Source organism: Sphaeramia orbicularis, chromosome 9, assembly GCF_902148855.1.
Source record: "Sphaeramia orbicularis chromosome 9, fSphaOr1.1, whole genome shotgun sequence".
Lineage (NCBI taxonomy): Eukaryota > Metazoa > Chordata > Actinopteri > Kurtiformes > Apogonidae > Sphaeramia > Sphaeramia orbicularis.
In genome coordinates this window covers 53,925,294-53,946,417 of record NC_043965.1, presented here as the reverse complement: position 1 = coordinate 53,946,417, position 21,124 = coordinate 53,925,294, and the positions used below count along the sequence as shown (strand labels likewise).

The 21,124-nt window shown below is 40.2% G+C and overlaps 1 protein-coding gene across 3 annotated transcripts in view; it reads left to right on the top strand.

The window, feature by feature from the left end:
• Positions 1-21,124, top strand: part of dapk1 (death-associated protein kinase 1) — a 132,499-nt gene that overhangs the window by 36,586 nt on the left and 74,789 nt on the right. For all 3 annotated transcript variants that reach the window (XM_030143256.1, XM_030143254.1, XM_030143255.1), the window contains exon 3: positions 10,334-10,555. In XM_030143256.1, coding sequence (XP_029999116.1) covers positions 10,334-10,555 — 222 coding nt within the window. The remainder of the gene's footprint in view (positions 1-10,333; positions 10,556-21,124) is intronic.

The window sequence follows — 21,124 nt, the reverse complement described above, 5'->3', positions numbered from 1 at the left end:
TCAATCCACAACTCCACCACAGGAAGACTACTTTGTGACGAGAGGTTTACTTAGACGATTTAATGTCACATCTATTACATTTTAAGCAGAGATGATAAAAACCATACATTGCACTTTTTCATAGAGGTCAGCTTCAACTGTTGGTCTTAAAATCCCTCAATTTTGCTCTTCCAGATGATCTTCTTTACTGCTAATACATTTGCCAACCACTGTAGGTATAGCTAGCAGTCAACTTGTCCAAATAAACAGCTGCAATCATCTCAATAGGTTTTCTAATTTTGATGATTCAGTGTTGACAGCAAGCTTACAAAATCACCTGGAAGTACTAGTTTGTTTGCAGAATTGTACAGTAAATGCACACATGAATTTCAACCTCTGACACTTAGTTACATAGTTGATAGTACATAGGTACAGGTCAAAGCAGGGTAACGTTTTTGTTACTGATACATCCTGAGGGAGCTTGTTGCCATTGCCTTATTTTTTTTTCTTCTTTCTGTTAAAGATCTTCAGCAGCTGGCAGCATTGTAGTCTGGATCCTGAATTTGCTCATCAAATATTGGGTGACATATTGTAGAGAGAGGATTAGAGTGGGAGACGTATAGCTAAATCACTAAACTGCTTCTTGACAACTGTGGTCTGTTGTCTTGGCAGAACTGTGGGAATTCAACAACAACGAAGGGCCTTCTCTTTATTGTCGTCCATTCTTTGCCAAGTCGAGAAGCTTGTGCCAGATAACGTCCTTTCTGCTCAAATTCTGGCTGTAGAAATGTAAAAAATGAGCCATAATGCCACACACTCTCTGGTTTGTCTTGTCTGTGAAGTCCCCCCCCCAGTGCTCGTCCTCCCTCTGTCCTCTGTGGGTGTTTGGTACACTAAGTGCTTCATGATGGCCAGGGCCGTGAGGAGGCACAAACGGCGGAGGCGTCAACAGCCCTTAGCCAAGTGTCCTCGCTTTCCTGACTGTTTTTTTTTCTTCAGGCAGTATTGTGGTGGAGTTACAGTGGAGTCAGCGTTATCCAGTCAGATATCATCAGCATTCAACAACAAAAGCTGCACGGCAACATGATAATAGAGGGTTTCCATAACAGGCCTTTGTGTTGTTCATACATAGACTAATTTGTCATTTGGCCTCACCACATATAGATTGTTCAAACTGTGAAAATTGAAGCAGGGGTCAGAGCCTGGAGGTTTGGTGAGGTCTTTTTATAATAGGATGTGAAAAAGTGGTGAAAACACTTGCTCTCAATTTCCTCAAAAAGTCATTACTGAGTACTGCCACAAAAGAAGAAAAAAACATTAAAAAAAGAGTATTTGGAAACAACAAAATAATGAGTTGTCAGAATTTTTTCTCAAACATCGACAATAAGGCTAACAATGCTAATGCATTTTGATTATCTTTCATCTAAATGATATGCAATTACATTGCTCAATATGTAATTAAATAATTGCGCAAAATGTTCACCTCTACATTTGATAAATCAGTGTTGAGGTGAATAATATGACGTAGACTGGCTTTGGTGGAACTGCTCTATGAGAATATTTCTGTTGCATAGTCCTGGTGTAACTGGCCGAAGTATACGCCCTGTCTGGACTATACCTGGGGTTCAAGCAGCCTAGACCAGAATATACCCCCTCTCCAAGACAGATTATACCAGAATGATGTCAGTAGTGTTGAGTGATATACACTCAACACTAATTTGGCCTGTTACCCTGGGTATGGTCTGGACGAGGGTATACTTTGGCCTGTTATCCCAGGTGTAGTCTGGACAGAGGTATACTTTGGCCTGTTACCCCTGGGTATAGTCTGGAGGGGGGTACACTTTGGCCTGTTATCCCAGGTGTAGTCTGGACGAAGGTATACTTTGGCCTGTTACCCTGGGTATAGTCTGGACGGGGGTATACTTTGGCCTGTTATCCCAGGTGTAGTCTGGGCGGAGGTATAATTTTGGTCTGTTACCCTGGGTATGTCCTGGGTATGGTCTGGACGGGAGTAATTTGACCTGTTATCCTGGGTATGGTCTGGACGGGGGTAAACTTTGGCCTGTTACCCTAGGTATAGTCTGGACGGGAGTAATTTGGCCTGTTACCCTGGGTATGGTCTAGACGGGGGTATACTTTGGCCTGTTTCCCTGGGTATGGTCTGGACAGGAGTATACTTTGGCCTGTTACCCGGGTTATGGTCTGGACGAGGGTATACTTTGGCCTGTTACCCTGGGTATAGTCTGGATGAGGGTATACTTTGGCCTGTTACCCTGGGTATAGTCTGGATGAGGTTATGCTTTGGCCTGTTACCCGGGGTATGGTCTGGACGAGGGTATAATTTGGCCTGTTATGCCGGGTATAGTCTGGGTGGGGGTATACTTTGGCCTGTTACTCTGGGTATAGTCTGGACAAGGATATACTTTGGCCTATTACCCCTGGATATAGTCTGGACGAGGGTATACTTTGGCCTGTTACCCTGGGCATAGTCTGGACGAGGGTATAATTTGGCCTGTTACCCTGGGTATAGTCTGGACAAGGGTATACTTTGGCCTGTTACCCCTGGTATGGTCTGAACAGGGGTATACTTTGGCCTGTTACCCCTGGATATAGTCTGGACGAGGGTATACTTTGGCCTGTTACCCTGGGCATAGTCTGGACGAGGGTATAATTTGGCCTGTTACCCTGGGTATAGTCTGGATAAGGGTATACTTTGGCCTTTTACCCTGGGTATGGTCTGGACAGGGGTATACTTTGGCCTGTTACCCTGGGTATGGTCTGGGTGGGGGTATACTTTGGCCTGTTACCCTGATTATGGTCTAGACGGAGGTATACTTTGGCCTGTTACCCTGGGTATAGTCTGGGTGGGGGTATACTTTGGCCTGTTACCCTGGGTATAGTCTGGACAAGGGTATACTTTGGCCTGTTACCCCTGGTATGGTCTGAACAGGGGTATACTTTGGCCTGTTACCCCTGGATATAGTCTGGACGAGGGTATACTTTGGCCTGTTACCCTGGGCATAGTCTGGACGAGGGTATAATTTGGCCTGTTACCCTGGGTATAGTCTGGACAAGGGTGTACTTTGGCCTGTTACCCCTGGTAAGGTCTGAACAGGGGTATACTTTGGCCTGTTACCATCTGTATAGTCTGGACGAGGGTATACTTTGGCCTGTTACCCTGGGTATGGTCTGGACAGGGGTATACTTTGGCCTGTTACCCTGGGTATGGTCTGGGTGGGGGTATACTTTGGCCTGTTACCCTGATTATGGTCTGGACGGAGGTATACTTTGGCCTGTTACCCTGGGTATAGTCTGAATGAGGGTATACTTTGGCCTATTACCCCGGGTATAGTCTGGATGGGGGGTGTACTTTGGCCTGTCCTTATCCTGTCTGTGTAGTACTGCTTTGAAAGTCCCATTAGCTTTGGGAAAGTACAATAATGTCAAAGCTGCAGCTACATACTGAAAAAGGCAAATTTTGACACACGTCTTTTATGTGTTCTTTTTTAGGGATTTAGTCATTTTAGGACTACAAAGCACTCCACCAAAACAACTTCTCTCTCTCTCTCACTTCAAAAGCACTGTCACAGCATCTTAATGCTTATCTCAAGAACTTTTAGTCCTGTTTCTAAACAATAGTGGAGGATGCCAGACCTATCTCTAGCACTGGCACAGTGAAAATGGAATGTGGGTCTGTCTGTGTGAGGCTAGATATTAGCCATACATGACCTATTTCTTTCCGCTTTAATACATGTCTGGGGTAGTTACTAGGCCTGTAACGGTACACAAAATTTTCGGTTCGGTACGTTTTCAGTTTTGAAAGCCATGGTTCGTTTTTTTTTCGGTTCAGTATGGGAAGAAAGAAAACCCCTCAAAATGTCTTTAATGCATTTATGAATTTCTGAACATTCTTCCACAAATTTTTGGAGACAATACAATATAGAAAAACAGGAATAATATAATTCTGCTGCTATAAATCAAATAGAAAATAAAATATTACTAAATGTATTTTAAACATTAGTATTGCACTTTTCCCTGAAAGGTCGTTTTGAACAAACAACAAAATCAAATCACAGTTCTGTCAGTTCACATTCTGCATTAAAATAACAAAAAAATTCCATATGAAGTGCAACATTAAGAAGAGGGCAAACTGGTATTCTGTTTTAACAAACTGAAGAGCAACACTGACAAATAAATTAACCTAATTATTTATCTTAGGACAGCGAAAAACTGTTTAGGCCACTTTGTGTACTTGTGTGTGTATGTGTGCGTGCGCACAGGGTGCAACCTGTCAAAAACACAGAGGGGTTTTTTGTTTTGTTTTTTTGTCGGAGGCGCACGGGGGGGATACGTGGGGGTTCGGTCCATAACTAACGTAACTAACGCTGGCGTGAAACGAAAGTGAAACTTTACATCTTTTCAACTCCTTTCCAACTTCCAACTCCCGGGATCTATTCCTCTATTATACGGCATGTGTGTGTGTGTGTGTGTTTAAGAGAGAGAGAGAGAAAGAGACAGAGCTAGTGTCAGTGTTTTAGAACTACCGTAGTTCACAGGCGGCAAACAACGTTCGTCTTCTTTTTTCTTCGTTGTTGTCTTTCACCTGAACCCGTAGTGATCCCAAACGGTACTGTAATGATGGTGGAGAGTCTTCAGTCTCTTCCCTTCATGTTGACATCATATTTGTTGTTTTTTTTAACCTTATGGCAGCAGCTATTTCATATTTTGGTCATTGTGCGCTAGTTCCATATGTCTGTGTGGAACTTGCACGGATTTGAAGTTCCGCATCGAACAACGTCTTCCATTCCTATTTCTTTTTCTCATCATTCTGTGCCGTTTCGGTACAGCTGTGTACCGAACCGAACTGGTGCGTACCGAAATGGTTCAGTTCGGTACGTGTACCGTTACAGGCCTAGTAGTTACACACTTGAGGTGTTTTTATGTGATTAAATTGCCTGTTATTATATTTCTTCAACATAAACTTGATTTTTCTGCTGAGCTTTCACCCCATGAATTAAAGCATCAAACAGCCATTTGTGTGAAATGGATGTCATGTGACAATGACAGTGATGAACCAGTTGATTTGTGGCCACATTATTTTGTATCAAAAAGAACACAAAAAGGCCCCTGGTGAATTGGACTACCAGGATAGTGATGAGCTTGTGTAATGGTAATGTCATATGAATCAGAGCCAATTTGCACCGTTATCTTTTTAAGTGGACATGGACCAAAGGGACAGAAGATGACACAAATTATGCTCTGAACTTTTATTCAAAAAGATCTCTACCACTGTAAATTGTTATTTATACATCACACACCAGCGTTTAAAGGGGTCACATTTTGCTAAACCCACTTTTATCAGTGTTTGGTACGATTATTTGCGTATTTAGGGAACCTAATAGTTCATACAGTTTGAATTTGAACCCTCCAGGTGCTGTGAAGCTACTTTTATATTTACTTTGGGAAAAACCGAGTGGATTTCTACACCACCATTTTGCCATTTTGAACTTACTGGCACCAATTGTCCCATTAGCAGTGCGTTCATTGTTTTTGTAAATTATCTGTAAATCCATCCAATGGAAGATGCCTGGGTGACACTGCAGCATTAAAAACTCTTCCGGTTACTCCTGTGATTGACAGAGCAAATGTATAGACCCGGAGGTACATTACTTTGGATTTCCGACTAGTTTAATGCATATACAATTCCCACACACTAACCCACTCGTCACACTAACCAGGCCATCACTAAACAAGAAAAACACTCGGAGAGCGTAGACCTCCGCCAAGACAGAGGCCCCCCGGATCACCACCAAAATGTAATCATTTGTTCCTTGTGCCAGTATCAACATTTTCTGAAAATTTCATGAAAATCCATCCATAACTTTTTGAGTTATCTTGCAAACAAACAAACTAGAAGCACTCGGAGAGCGCAGACCTCCGCCAAGGCAGATCAGTGCCCCGGATTTGGATGAAAATGTCAGTGAAAGTTGATACTTGCACGAGGAACAAATGATTAAATTGTGGTGGTGATGGGGGGTGGGGGGGCCACGGGGACCCACAGATCTGCCTTGGCAGAGGTCTGTGCTGTCTTTTCTAGATAAGCACTCATAGAGCGCAGACCTCTGCCAAGGCAGATCAGTGGGTCCCTGCCCCCCCCCCCCCATCACCACCAAAATTTAATCATTTGTTCCTTGTGCCAGTATCAACATTTCCTGACATTTTCATCCAAATCCATCCATAACTTTTTGAGTTATCTTGCACACAAACAGACAGACAAACCAACGCCGACGAAAACACAACCTCCTTGGCGGAGGTAACAAACAAACAAACAAACAAACATGCAGACACACAAAGCAAAGCGATCACAATGCCTCCTGACGGAGGTAACTAGAATCCAACCCCAGTCACTTCACACATACATGGAACAAGAATGTAGAGAGGAAACATGAAAAAACCTAAATGATGACTATGAAACAATGTTGATAGCATTTCACCATTACTACCTCCTTGATTACAACACGTAAACATTGCCCTATCCATAGGCTGACCAGCACCACAGTGTTTTCACAGCCATGGAGTTTGTAGATCACCAAACTTTGAACTTAGCCACAGCAAAACTGTTCATAGCTCTTAAGGGACTTGAGACTTTTTAATTCTTGCACTGTGTAGTAACTTATGCCGAAAACAAGATAGTTAACTAACTGCATGTAGGTACAGGGTGGCAGAGAGTCAAGATCCCTGCACCAGTCAGACGTATGTACGTGAACACCGGTAGCTTGTAGGGGTCTATATCCTTCATATCTGTGATCTTCTCCAAATACCTTTGCTTAGCAGTCGTGTTGAGCTTCTCCCTATTGGGACCCCTTGCTTTCGCCGCCGCCTTATCCATTTTTTTTCTTCAATCTTGATTTATACGGCTCTTTCCTGCACGTCTGCACTATGCTGTTGCCCATAGCAACCGATAGCTTCTAAGTTCAAAATGGCACAGCCTTCCATATGTCACTTGACATGACGTATGTCCTCATTCCTAATTGTTTATCAGCAGCAGTGGTTGTAGTCTAACTGAAAATATGTCCGAACTTTGAGCCAGTTACCTCAAATGTTCAGTTGTTGGTTTAATGGGGCAGAGCAGCACAGCCAACAACCTGGAGGGAGTGGGACATGAAGTGGCTCATGTGCATTTAAAGGGCCAGCGCTTAAAACCACCTTTCTGGTGTCATTACTCTGAAGATGGAGCTGTGGAGTTGAATTCATGAAGAATTCAGACCCAAGCAGAGCATTTATAATTTATGTAGACCACAGGGAAATGTTTGAAAATGCATAATTCCATTTTAAGAAAGCAAAATATCACTCCTTTAAGGTCTTAACATTTAATACAACATATGCACCCTAATATTTGGAATTTATATGTTCTGATTTTGGGTCGGGTAAGCACCGTGTTCAATTTGGATATTCTGAATAAGCCCTGCTGTAGAATGTAGTATTTTAAGACATTTCTGATATGCTGATATTATTCAGGTTTTGTAAGGCATTCTTTTCCATGTTAACAGCACATTCAGAATATGTGTCAGTTAGGGCTGCACGATTAATCGATTTTAAATCGAAATCGGATTTTTTAATTAGTACAATTTTTAAAAAAGGGAAATCGTAAAATCGATTTAATCTCTCTCGTGCCTGCGGGCCGCGCGCTTGCGGGCTCCCGTAGGCTCCTCCTCCTATCAGTGACAGCGGTCTGTCACAGAAGTCCGTGTAATGACTGGACTTTAAATGTGTTAATGAGCCCGCAGTACTTATACCAATATAAGCCGTGGCTTCACGCACGGATCCCGCAACTGAAATATAACTGCATGCGGATCACTCATCTTCCGTTGTCCCGGATCCGTACCGTACTGTCTTCTTCTGAACCGGGTCCGGGTCTCGGGGTCAGCAGCCTCAGCAGAGGAGCCCACACAGCCCTGTGCCCACACACATCCACCAGCTCCACAGATAGAATCCTTCCAGCGTGTCCTGGGTCGGTCTGTTCCACGCACGGATCCCCCAGTTTAAATAGAACCGCATGAGGATCACTCATATTAACCTGGTCCACGCACACACACACGCACGACTGATGCCTGTCACTGACTTACATTGGTATCACTTCTGTGGGCCCAGATACCCAGGAAAAAAAACAAACAAAAAAAAAACCATATATATATATATATATATATATATATATATATAATTTAGTCATCTTACTTGCTAAATTTTTCATTCACAAATGTAAGTTCTGTAACACAAAACCAAATATTATTTATTTGTTGAAAGATGTTGAACTTCATTTAAAGCTGTTCGATAAATCTGGAAACAAAAAGGCTATAAAAAACATAAGTATTTGCTCTGATTTGGACATTGTATTGTAGTGTATTCCCCCTGACAAACTTCTGTTATTTTCTTGTTGTATACATTGTTTGTATACTCTACTTCATTCAATAAAGATTTAATTAAGAATAAAACTTATGTGGGTTCATCACGTGATTCCATCACAGATTTGAGGTGCCTTGCATTGTTGGCTGCTCATGAAAACAGCATGCTGACTTCTGTTGTCTTTTGTAGTTTTACCCAAAAATCAAAATCAAAATCGAAAATCGAGTTTTTAGAGGAAAAAATCGGGATTTTTTTTTTTGCCAAAATCGTGCAGCCCTAGTGTCAGTTTTCATAACTGTTCAGAACACACAGCCTCTTGCCTGTCAGATCAGTGCATTTGACACAATTAAATTAATCATCACTTTTTTAGGCTGGAGAAGAGATGCAAACCAAAGAAGCACACATTTCTGATCAGAAGGAAAAACATTTACTTTTAAATACTATGAAAGACTATATCACAAATATGACCTTTTCAAGAAGTTTACTTAGGGAATGAAAGAGGGGGGCTGTCCTCTACTGTTCATGTTTTGGCACAAAGAAGCAAAATGATACAAGAGGTTTAAGACACTTGTCCCTATTTTGATTGATAAGTGACAAGTTACTTCAAAGGTGCATGGAAGCAGTTAATCCTGAATATTATTTTTCATTGGTCAAAATATTGTCTTTTTCAGAATAAGGGCAGAAAGCAGAATATGTTGTTTATGTACACATAATCACTGTAAACCTTAAGAGGTAGGCATGCTCTACAAAATGCTTTTTGTTTGTTAAATGTCATTTCTCCTGAATCCAAGATACTTCTAAAGAGCAGAAGTGCTGCTGTGTTTAACTGAAAGGTTATTTTTGTGCTTTGTTCTTCCACACAATTAAGCAGCTAATCTTGCAGTCACCACCTAATTGACATCAACTAATGTGGATAGCTGACGGTTTGTAGGGGCCTCATCTCGTTGGTCAGGTGTTGTGATGCTGACTGTGAATGCATGACAAATACAATGATTTTGCAACGCCTTTACTGTGTATGTTCACTGCATTGACACTGAAAATGGAATCAAAGGGAAATTGCACAGTTTAGATAGATTATCTCTTTAGGTATACATATCATAGTTTGTTCATAATGAAATATCTGAGCAGTAAAAGTCTACACTGTCCTCTAAAACAGTAGCGTGTGGAGCATCAGATTACAACTGTGCTGCTGTGTTTATGTTGATCTGAGCTGTGTCTTATCAGTGTATTGCTGATATCAGTGTGAGCTGCTATGGAGTGGGTATAATTTCCACACTGTTGTCACAGTGATCATGAGTGTTTCAGGGACACAGTCTCACTGGGCTTGTACATCTTCTTGTACATTTGAGGCCAGCTTGGGACTAAAAAAGACATGAATTACCAGTCTAAATATTTATTTTCAGTATTTTAATGCTGAAGAAACTCCTCCAGAAGTTGAACAGATGTGGTCTTGAGCTTGATCTAATTGTAGTCTGGTGTTTGCTTTGTATTTATTTTTGTTTCCTGGCACCACAGCATCATTATTCAGCAAGTTATTCATTAATAGTGTTTTTAATCAACATTTGTAATGCTGTGGAATTCAACCCACTATGTTTGTCTCTTTTGCTTGTGTTTATGACATCGCAATAGACATAGATATGGGCTGTCTGAAATGTATTGATTTATACTAATCCAGTGGAGATTAGAGCACTTCATGCTGAGTGTGGGAGGAGATGATCAGTGTTCTTACACACATGTACTCATTGTCTGTTATTCATTTTGGCTGTGTATATTCTTTACTGTCTCTTTCCTTATTAATAGTTTCTCAGTTGACATGTTGAATTGTTAACAGTTCATATAGCAAAGACCCCGGACAGCATGACTTTTCATCTTAATCTCATTGCACTTTTGTTTAATTTTCAATACTTTTAGGTGTATCTTAGTCACTTTGTGCCTCTTCTCTGTCTTACAGCGGTCAGTTTGCTGTGGTCAGAAGATGTCGGCACAGGAGTACAGGCGTGGAGTATGCTGCCAAATTCATCAAGAAGCGGCGCAGCAAGTCGAGTCGAAGGGGAGTGACAAGGGAGGACATTGAGCGTGAAGTGAACATCTTAAAGGAGATCCAGCACCCCAATATCATCACACTGCATGAAGTCTTTGAAAACAAGGCCGAGGTCATCCTCATCCTGGAGCTGTGAGTGGCAATAGCCCCTTTTCTACCAGAACTTTTATTATCAGGAACTAGGGATGTAAACAATTAATCGACTAACGATTAATTGTTGATAAGAATTTGCTTGATTAAATTATTAATTGTCGGTTAATTGCCCTTTTCCGCCCGTCCACACCTGTCCAAAGGCTGGCAGTTTGTCCATGCTGTGACGCCGTGGCAGGGATAGCCAGTCATTGAACCGGATCATGGCGTTGATGTGTTAGAATTGCTTTATGGACATGGTGGAGCCAAACACAGACCGGCCCGTCTGTTTGTGAGAGCAGTACACCTCTGAATAAATACACGCACAAATGCGGGGTCGGTATCGGATCATAGCGTTTTCCCTGGAGGTTAGTCTAGTCCACGGTCAGTGAGACAGAAGTTGAAAACATTCTCCAGGCTCCTGATTTGGGCCACAGGTATGTAATGCATTTGCGAAGCTTCAGGAGGTGGGGAAAAGATAAGTGAGCGAAAAGTTTCACTTTTGCGGGGGCATGGACTGCACTGTACCCCCACAGTATTAGAAGTAGGACAGAAAGTGATGCACGCACGTGCGCGGTTACCAACCAACATGCACGCATCCCTTGGCCGTACTGCGCACATGCGCTGAAAAAATGCACGTGCGTGCACCCAACCACCCACCGGTGAAACACACGCACGTGCACCCCCCATTACACACCGCCACATCAACAGATGAATTCCACAGGAAACACTGACTGTATCCAATGGTTCAATAAATCAGTCATTACGGAATATGACATGCTTTTGTCATGAAGTGTATAATCAATATTTAGCTTTTATTCTTATAGACCGTATTGAAAAAGAAATTCAGGTTCTCAGGAAGATTGCCACTTATCAATTAATCGTTAATCGATCGATAAGGGCAACCAACTAACGATTAATGAATTAATTAATTTGCATCCTTATCAGGAACTTATTTACTTGGGTAAAAGAATTCTTGGCAAACTACGTGCTTTGGGTTTCCGCTGCACCCCAAAGTTCCTGAAAAAGTATTCAAATGAGATTCGGTCATTTCAAGAAGTTCCACTGAATTTCTTTTGAGGGTATTCGGTTTATGTTCGACAAGGTCCAAGCTGATTTGATGTTTCTGGCTGGAGAGACAGATTATTGCAATGCACTTGTAGGAGCGATCAGGAATGGAGCAAAAGAAGAGAAGCTGCGAGAAGTGGATGGACGACAAAGTCCATTTGCCAAATACGCTGGGCTCTACTTGAGCCCCATAGTGTATTGGGCTCACTCCTATGAGTGCATTGGAATAGTCTGTCTGTCCATCTGACTATGCTGTGGATAAAAAGCCAGGACTTGTTGAATGTATTAGCCGTATACAATCTTTTTTTGCTCCATTTTCCAATTGAGTTTGGAGAAGTGAGCAACAAAAATTTAAATCCCATTCTCTTTCCCTGTGGGGGTTGAGGGTCATTGTCGATGTGTTTCGTCACATAGAGTCATATATATTTTCGACTACACCACATATTTAGTGTGCAGAACCTGTTTATCATAATGGATTTTTGCAAAGCCTAAGACTGCATTTTGGTTTTAAGCCAAATGTTAAAGGATTACAGTTTTTGTTTACTTAGCCTAAAATATCTACAGAAATGTATTTTTTTTTAATGTATATTCCAATGTTCAGCGTCTTCTTCATAAGGTGCATGTGTATAATTACACAGCGCTTAATCTCACAAAGCTTGCATATCCATCAAAACTAAAACTGCAAATAAATGAACAAATGCATTGTTTATTTTTAAAAACAGAAATGCATCTTATAACAGCAGGAGTATTAAAATGATTTATTAACCAACTGTATCTTTTGAAAGCACAATGCCGGAGATACAATGTGCCACTTTTTTTCCTACTCAACACCAGTTTGACCAGTTTTTCCTGCTTACACAGAACTTGACAAAAACACTGTGGTCATTTATGTTTACATTACAAGTATCCTGCTGACATGCTTATTCATAACAAATGAGCAGAAAAGTAGAACACGTCTCAATTACGAGCTCATCTTACAACCTGTATTAATGAGAGCACCAACCATATCTGCAGCTGACTGACAACATTCCTGACCAGTGATCACATGCAGTTGAATGATGTGGGTAAAATGACAAACACAGAAGCAGAAGAACAGCTTACAGAGTGCGTGTGTAAATAAGAAGTCCACGGCTTATTACAGAAAAGTATTATCAGTCTGATTTCAAGCAGCATTATTGATGGAACAATACACACTTCCAAGCCTATTACACATTGGTATGTTAGTGCTAGGAAAGCTCGATGAGCACATGCTATATACATCATTGGAGAGAATGAAATTTTTCTCAGAAAGTAGGCAAAAAAAAACCCTTAAAACATCTGTTATTATCTAGTAATGAAATTCAGTCAAACAACAACAAACCAAATCCAAGATTCAGACAGGGCTAAGACTATCAGCTTCCCTGCTTTCCAAGCATGTCCACACACAAGCTAAAAGTCTATCATAATGGAACTCTGTGAGATATTACTAGCCAGTAAAGTAAGTCCTTTTTGGCATTGACAGATCAGAGCACATCACTGGAATGTCGCTGTACAGGAAAGCTGAAAGTGTTGACCCATGACCCACCTTTCTGAACTTCCTGTGTCAGAGAACGAAAAAATGTGTAGCATGAGTCTCACCTTTTTTTGAAGCAGCTAGTTCACACCATTTGCACAACTCTTTGTGTCCTGTTTGCTGTTGTAAAATGTTAACATATCTAGCACAGTGGACAGGTTACAGTATTTTTTCTTGCCCCAAAGAGCAAAGTAATTGTGTCAATAAATTTAAAGCAAGGTGTTCCTTTAATGCTACAACTTAAGAATTACATTTTCTATTCAACAGTGTTGGTTTGGATTTACACACATTTTGTTCTAAATTTAGTGATGGGAAGTCCAAGTCTTTTAACTAACCCAATTTTTTATGTTCGTTCATCTGTTGTGAATCGATTCTGAATCGTCTGTCCATCCATCCATCCATCCATCCATCCACCCATTTTCTTCCGCTCATCCGGGGCCGGGTCACAGGGGTAACAGTCTAAGCAGGGATGCCCAGACTTCCCTCTCCCCAGACCCTGAGGCGTTCCCAGGCCAGCCGATAGACATAGTCTTTCCAGCATGTCCTATGTCTTCCCCGAGGTCTCCTCCCAGCGGGACATGCCCGGAATGCCTCCCCAGGGAGGCCTCCAGGAGGCATCCAAAACAGATGCCCAAGCCACCTCAGCTGACCCCTCTTGATGTGGAGGAGCAGCGGCTCTACTCCAAGCTCCTCCCTGGTGACTGAGCTCCTCACCCTATCCCTAACGGTGCACCCAGCCACCCTAAGGAGGAAACTCATTTGGGGCGCTTGTATCCAGGATCTTGTCCCGTCAGTCATGACCCAAAGCTTATGACCATAGATTGACTAGTAAATCAAGAGCTTTGCCTCTCGGCTCAGCTCCTTCTTTACCACAACCGACTGATACAGTGATTGCATCACTGCAGCAGCTGCACCAATCCGCCTGTCAACCTCACGCTCCATCCTTCCCTCACTCGTGAACAAGATACTTAAACTACTCCACATGGGACAAGGTCTCCCCACCGACCCGGAGAGGGTAGACTACCTTTTTCCAGTCGAGAACCATGGCCTCAGGTTTGGAGGTGCTGATCCTCATCTCACTCGCTTCACATTCAGCTGCAAACCGCCCCAGGGCACACTGAAGGTCCAGGTTCGATGAGGCCAACAGGACAACATCATCTGCAAAAAGCAGAGATGAAATCCTGTGGTCCTCAAACTGAACCCCCTCCGGCCCCTGGCTGCACCTAGAAATTCTGTCGATAAAAATTATGCACAGAACCAGTGACAAAGGGCAGCCCTGCCAGAGTCCAACATGTACCTGGAACAGGTCTGACTTACTGCCGGCAATGCGAACCAGGCTCCTGCTTCGGTCATACAGGGACCGGACTGGCCTTGGCAGAGGGCCCTGGACCCCATACTCCCAAAGCACGTACATTTCGAATCGATTCATTTGATTCACCAACTTAAAAAAAAACATCCTGTGGGCCTTAGTCGCGAACTTGTGGTGCTGAACTGCCAAGCGTATGTTTAACCCACTGCACCACTTGACATGCCTAAGTATCAAGAGGTCGAACCCTTAATATCTCTCTTTTCCGTCTATCTGTCTATCGATCGATCGATTGATTGATCGTTCGTTCGTTCGTCAAGTGGTGCAGTGGGTTAAACATACACTTGGCAGTTAGGCACCTCAAGTTCATGGCTAGTGCCCACAGAGTATTCCTTTATAAAATTTTTGATTGATTCACAACAGAAGAATGAACCAAAATAATCAGACTTCCCATCATTACATGTACAACAAAATGTGTGTAAATTCAAACCAATACTGTTAATTACAAAATGTAATTCTTAAGTCTTAGCATAAAAGCAACACCTTACTTTAAATTTATTGACACAATTACTTTGGATTTATTAGTAGGTTATCTTTGCAATTAACTGCAACATCTTTTTACATTAAATAACCATGTTTCTTGAAACAAGTTGCCTAACATTTTTAATTAATTCTAACAAATTCCAACCTTTTTTCCTCTCAGAGTGTGCTAACATTAATGCTTAACGGCTGACGACAGGCACCACAAAAGAAGACAAAGTTGAGACATTTATTATCTTGTTCTTTTTTTTGCCTCTACAACCTACAAAGTCATGAATACCATAGGAATTTGCGGTACCTTTTTACATTATAACATTTGAATGTACACATATCAGTTGTACAATCTTACCTTGAAACAAAAGGGAATGGATGAATGAATTTCACCATAATAGTAAAGTACTTATCAACTTTACAGAATTCCAAGGTGAACACTGACAATATTCAGTGAAAACTCCACAAAATGTCAGAAATAATACTAACAATGCTACTTCTACCACTGCTAATAGTAATTATTACTATTATCAACTTATCACTCTATTGTTGTTACAATTTTCCATTTTAATCCAGATGTTGCCATGAGATAACGATAACCATTTGGCAGTTATTGTAATAAATATCACTAAACTGTTTTGCCTTGGTATTAGCCCGTCCCCCCAAAAGGGAGGCAAGGGGGGTTGTTTTTGGTTCGGTTTGTTTGTTTGTTAACACTTTAGCAGCAAAACTACAGGTTCAATTTCTATCAAATTGGGTTTTTAGATTGCCAGTGACTCAGAATAGATCTCATTACATTTTGGGAAAAGTAGGACAAAGTTAAAATTTTTTATGATTTTTTAAAATCTTCCCATTTATTCATAATGGGCAAAATATATGTGAGGGGTGGGGTTTGTTGTGCTTGGCACTAGTGTTGCTTTCATCATGAAAATTGTGATGAAATATCTCCATCAACAAACCTTTATCACGTGATGAAAACGAGACGAGACATAACGAAAATGGTGGTCATGTGACGATAACTATAATTAGATGTGTAATGCAATATTGTTGACTGGGACTAAATGTAGTTTAAAAAACAAAACCTGTGATAAAATGTCTCTTCATTTTTGTTGAGATGAGATGAATTGACGTCATAATCTTGTTTCTTTAGTTGCATTACTGCAGATGTGCCATGAAATTGTGAGGTCCGTAAATTACCAGACGTTTCACACTCAGGCGGTTCACCTCCTCTGGTTCTCACCTGAAGTCTGGATGGTTCACCTTCTGTCTCATGCTCCAAACGTCCAGGGTCCAAAAGACCTGCTCCCAGTCCAGGTCCGCACGGTAGAGTACTGCAACCTGAACCGAGCCAGATGGGACCCAGAGGGTCAGGCTGGGTTTAGACGCAACTGTGTCAGGCACGGTTTGGGTTCGGACAGAAATAAGCGGCCTGAGCCGGGCTTTACCACACGAACCCCCCCCCATTAAGGCTTCTTGAGACGTAGGCTGTTTGCGCAGTACAGTGACCAACCAAAAACTCACTAGATTGGCCCTCATGAATATTCCTACAGATATGGTAATTGACAGCATATAATATATTTCTGAGTCTATAAGAATGATAAAATAACTTTGTTTGAACTAATATGGGTTTAACTAAAAGAAAATATTGGTTTTTGTCAAGACTAAATTGACCAGATTAAATAGAATTGCATGACTAAAAAGAGACAAATACAGTTTTCATTGACTAAAACAAGACTTAAATGTCGACAGTTTTCGTTGACTAAAACTAGACAAAAATAGTATTATTCTGACTAAAATACGACTGAAATACTCAGAGTTTTAGTCGACTAAAACTTGACTAGATGAAAGAACTATGAACATGACTAATACTAATAAAGACTGAGATGAGAGTTTGGCACAAAGACTAGACTAAAACTAAAACTCCAATTAAAACAGGCTGACAAAAACACCACCACCCTGGCACCACTTGTTACTATTGCTCCTGTATTATCCTTTGCTTTTAGCTCATTGTTACCATTATAGATGATCTAATAGTATTGTGATATTACATGATATCAAGATGATTATTATTATCATTTGTTACCTAGCCCTAATTGCATATACACTGTAATCAGATTTTCAAAGTAAAGAAAAGAAAGCTGCTTTTAATTGTGTTTTAAGTTCACAGAAAAAATGATTAAATTGTATAGCCAAGCCACAACCTGGCCCAACTTTAACAAAAATGTATAGATGCTTATAACAATATTTTAGAGCTAGTCATTTGCTGGGAGGATGTGTTCAGTAGCCATTAAAGGTTTTATTGTCCAGCTGGTGCTGATGAGCAGTCAGATCAGACTTTTCAGTGGGGATGTTGCCTCCCAACATTCCTGGTTTTACAGGAAAAAATGTAAAAATACAAAAGCAAATAGCACCTCGCTAGTGGTTTTGTTGGGACTTTAATAAAACTTCACTGTAGGCAGGAGTATTTTTTATGACAGCGATATAAAGTGAAAGGGTTGAGGTCAGAGTTGAGCTGCTCAGATTGTTGTATTTCTCCAAAGTCCCTGAGGAGCAGAGGATGTAGTGGACAAAGAAGCACAGCTTGAAGGTTCATATTTTTAGCTTTCAAAATAACTTATTGTTGTACCTGCTCAGGGCTGGAAACACTATAGCATAGTATTTGCAACTTTATATTTATTTGCTTCTAAACCTGTAACACAAGAAGCGAGGCAGAGGTGACATGTTGGGGCAGACAGTGTCGTTCCTGTGTTCACATAGTGGTTGACACCCTGCTAACTGCTAAAGCACATGATGAAATAACCGTGGATACAGTGTGGGCGTTTGGTAGAAGGAGGGTGGAGGTCCCAGCTCTGCAGCTGCTCTGCTGTTTCCATCCTGAAGGGAGGAGTGTGTGATCTGTGTGTTTGTTTGGTGAATATGTACCTACGATTTGTTTTTGCTGAGGGACTAATTTCAGTTGAACAATGTGGCAAACTTGTTTTTCTTTCAGAATTAAAATAAAAATGTTACCATTAAGTATTAGGCAATTAGCTGTAACAAAAGTCCTTTTTCTGTGAGGTGTTTTTGTTTGTGGATGGCTGAGTGAACACAGACAAGCTCAGCATGTCTGTAATTACAGTTATCTGTGGACTTCTTCTCTCTTCTGCTTTCTCTGTCTCACTTCCCCTTTTTGTAGGCTGACATACGCAGGATCATACTGTTGATAAATCCTCTGCTCTGTCCACTCCCCTGCAGAGCTTCACAAATTTTGGACTCTCTGAACAGTACTCATTTATTTAACATTATTCATGTTTTTATAACCTACTTCAACATACACTTGTACAGACCTTGAGTGTTTGTTGCCAAGTAATCCACTGAAATTCAAAACAAATTCACAGGTGTTCTATGAACTCTATCCAAGTGGAATATCAAAGCAAGAAACTTTTAAAATTCATTCACGATATTGTAAAATAGTGAGACATTGATTAAATGGGATTGACTGATTCAAACTTTTTGTCTGTCCTCCACTCTGCTGCTTTCATGATATTAACATGGGTTAAAGAAGTGATGTTTTGCTTTTTTTAAGTGGAATTATGCATTTTAAAACATTTTCCTGTGGTCTACATAAACTGTAAATGCTATGCTTGGGTCCGAATTCTTCATCAATTAAACTCCACAGGCTCATCTTCAGCCCATTCAACCTATTTCAAAGTAATGACACGAGAAAGGTTGTGTTAAGCGCAGGCCCTTTAAATGCAAAAGAACCACTTCACACCCCACCCCCTCCAAGCTGCTGACTGTGCGCTCTGTCCCGTTCAGCCACTTATGTTCATTAATACAACCAACGACTGAACATTTTAGGTAATCTGCTTGAAGTTAGGACATAGTTTCAGTATGGACTACAACCGCTGTTGTTGACAAACAATTGTGGTGTACGGAGAAATGTTTGTCTGAAGTCTTGACCTTATATGTGCAAATGTTGTGACATAACTAGTTATAAAACATAACAAATTAAGAAGGAATTGAAATGGGTTGTAGAAATCCCCTCAATTTTTGCCAAAATGAAAATAAAGATAGCTTTGCAGCACCTGGAGGGTTCAAATTCAAACTTTATGAACATTTAGGGTCCAAATACAACAAATAAACGGGTGATTCTCTTTTTGCAGCAACATTTTGGCTTCATAACTTTTGAAAAAAAAAAGTTATGTTTTATATTTTTAATATTTTGTTTCAACACTGACATGTTTAACTATAAGAAAAGCATAATGGTCCAGCTCAAGGATGGATAAATTAATAATTACAGGTAGTTTTCTTCAACATTCTCTGAATGTGTTCCACCCTGTTAGGGACATTGACATACAGACCACAAATAGTTAAACATATAAATATTGATCAGTAATGACTTTTTCTTAGAAAGAGTATGTCCCTTTTGCTAACAGAATATATTTTATTTTTGAAACTTTAACAGGTCATTTAATTACAAACAGTACATGTCTGTTTTGAAAAAAAAACAAAAAACTTTTTTTTACCCATTTTTAATGACAGCATGGGAAATACTGGCAGTTTTAAAATCATATGTACATTCAATGTTCCTGACTTCCTAACGTGGCAGAAAATTTTTTGCAAAACTTAGTGATTCTGTAAAATTATTTAATAAAAGCTTGTTTCCTAACAGGGTGGAATGGAACATAACAGGGTGGAACAGGCTATAACAGGGTGGAAAATCAGTGTTTCCAATTTTAAAATCTGAGTAATTTTCTTAACTTCTACCATTCATCTTTACTTGTTCTATATTTGTTCTTTAAAAAATGTGACATACACACATCAGAAACAAGAAAGAAAAAAATCAGTAACAAAAAACATATATCGTGTCAGTTACGATGCTGAAATGCTGAAAATCAGCAGTCGTTAGGTTTTGCACAGTCTAGAGTCTTGACAGCATTGGGTTATGTTCATGTGATTTTAGAATTATTCTGTTAGTTCTTCCTCCTTCAACTACTCCTGCTATCATATTGTAAAAATTGACTACTATTTTTCTTCACTTTCATTGTTATTATCACTACAGTGGTGATGGTTATGGTCGTGGTAATAATAATAACTATTACTAATGTTGTATTGTCATCATTATTGTTATTGTTATTATCTGTAATGATAAGGATGGCAGCATGGATGAATGTTCTATAGGAACATGCTTGTATTTACACACATACACACATATACATGGAAAGTACAGTCCAAAACCACACAGGGTTATTTAACATCCACAGTCACTACTGTTTCACTAATACCAACTACTTACTTAGTCAAACTGCTTTGCACTTGTTTTTCCTTTCTCCCTTCATCACCCTCTCCCTCTATGGAATTGGTAATGCTTATTTGTCACGTCAATATTTGCACTTTGCCATTAAGAAAATAAGTACAAGTGTCTAAAATCGGCTTTTTGTCCTTCATAAATGACTGGGATCTGTTTTATCAGATCAGTGTAAGCCACACTAACCATAGATAATCACAGTCATTTAATTCTACTATTAGTATCATATTTATATGTGGTACTAAACAACATACTGGTCTGACTTTTGTTCCGTACAGCCTCAGTCTGAAAAGCCTGAATCCAATAGACTTGAACATGTTTTAAAGCTGTAGCTCAACGTTGCCCAATTGTATTTTAGTTGGAATCATTCTGTAAAGTAGAGGAACATTGTGTAGTTTGACCTATTTAGTAACTTCTTATATATGAAGTGAATAATATTATTCATTAATGATAATAATGATAATTATCTCTCTCTCTTTACAATTTCCACCACGTAAGGTTCATAGACATAACAGGATGGAACACGAGAGGGTGGAAATTTTTTTGCTAATCCAGCTGTAGCGCTGAAACTGATCAACATTTAGCTAGCCCACCTTCACTAGACTAACACACCTTTAAAAACTAACTCTAGCATGTTCTTTTAAAAAATTCTATTGAATTAACATTTCCCATAATTTCTCATAACAGAGTGGAACTTTAAGGGTGAGACATACAGGTGTAACATATTTCAGATCAAAAAAGTAAGGTGAGAGTGACAGTTGAAGCTTACTTCAGTTTCCATAGTTGAATTCCCACCAAAAACAAATGATTTCACTTCCTGTAAGT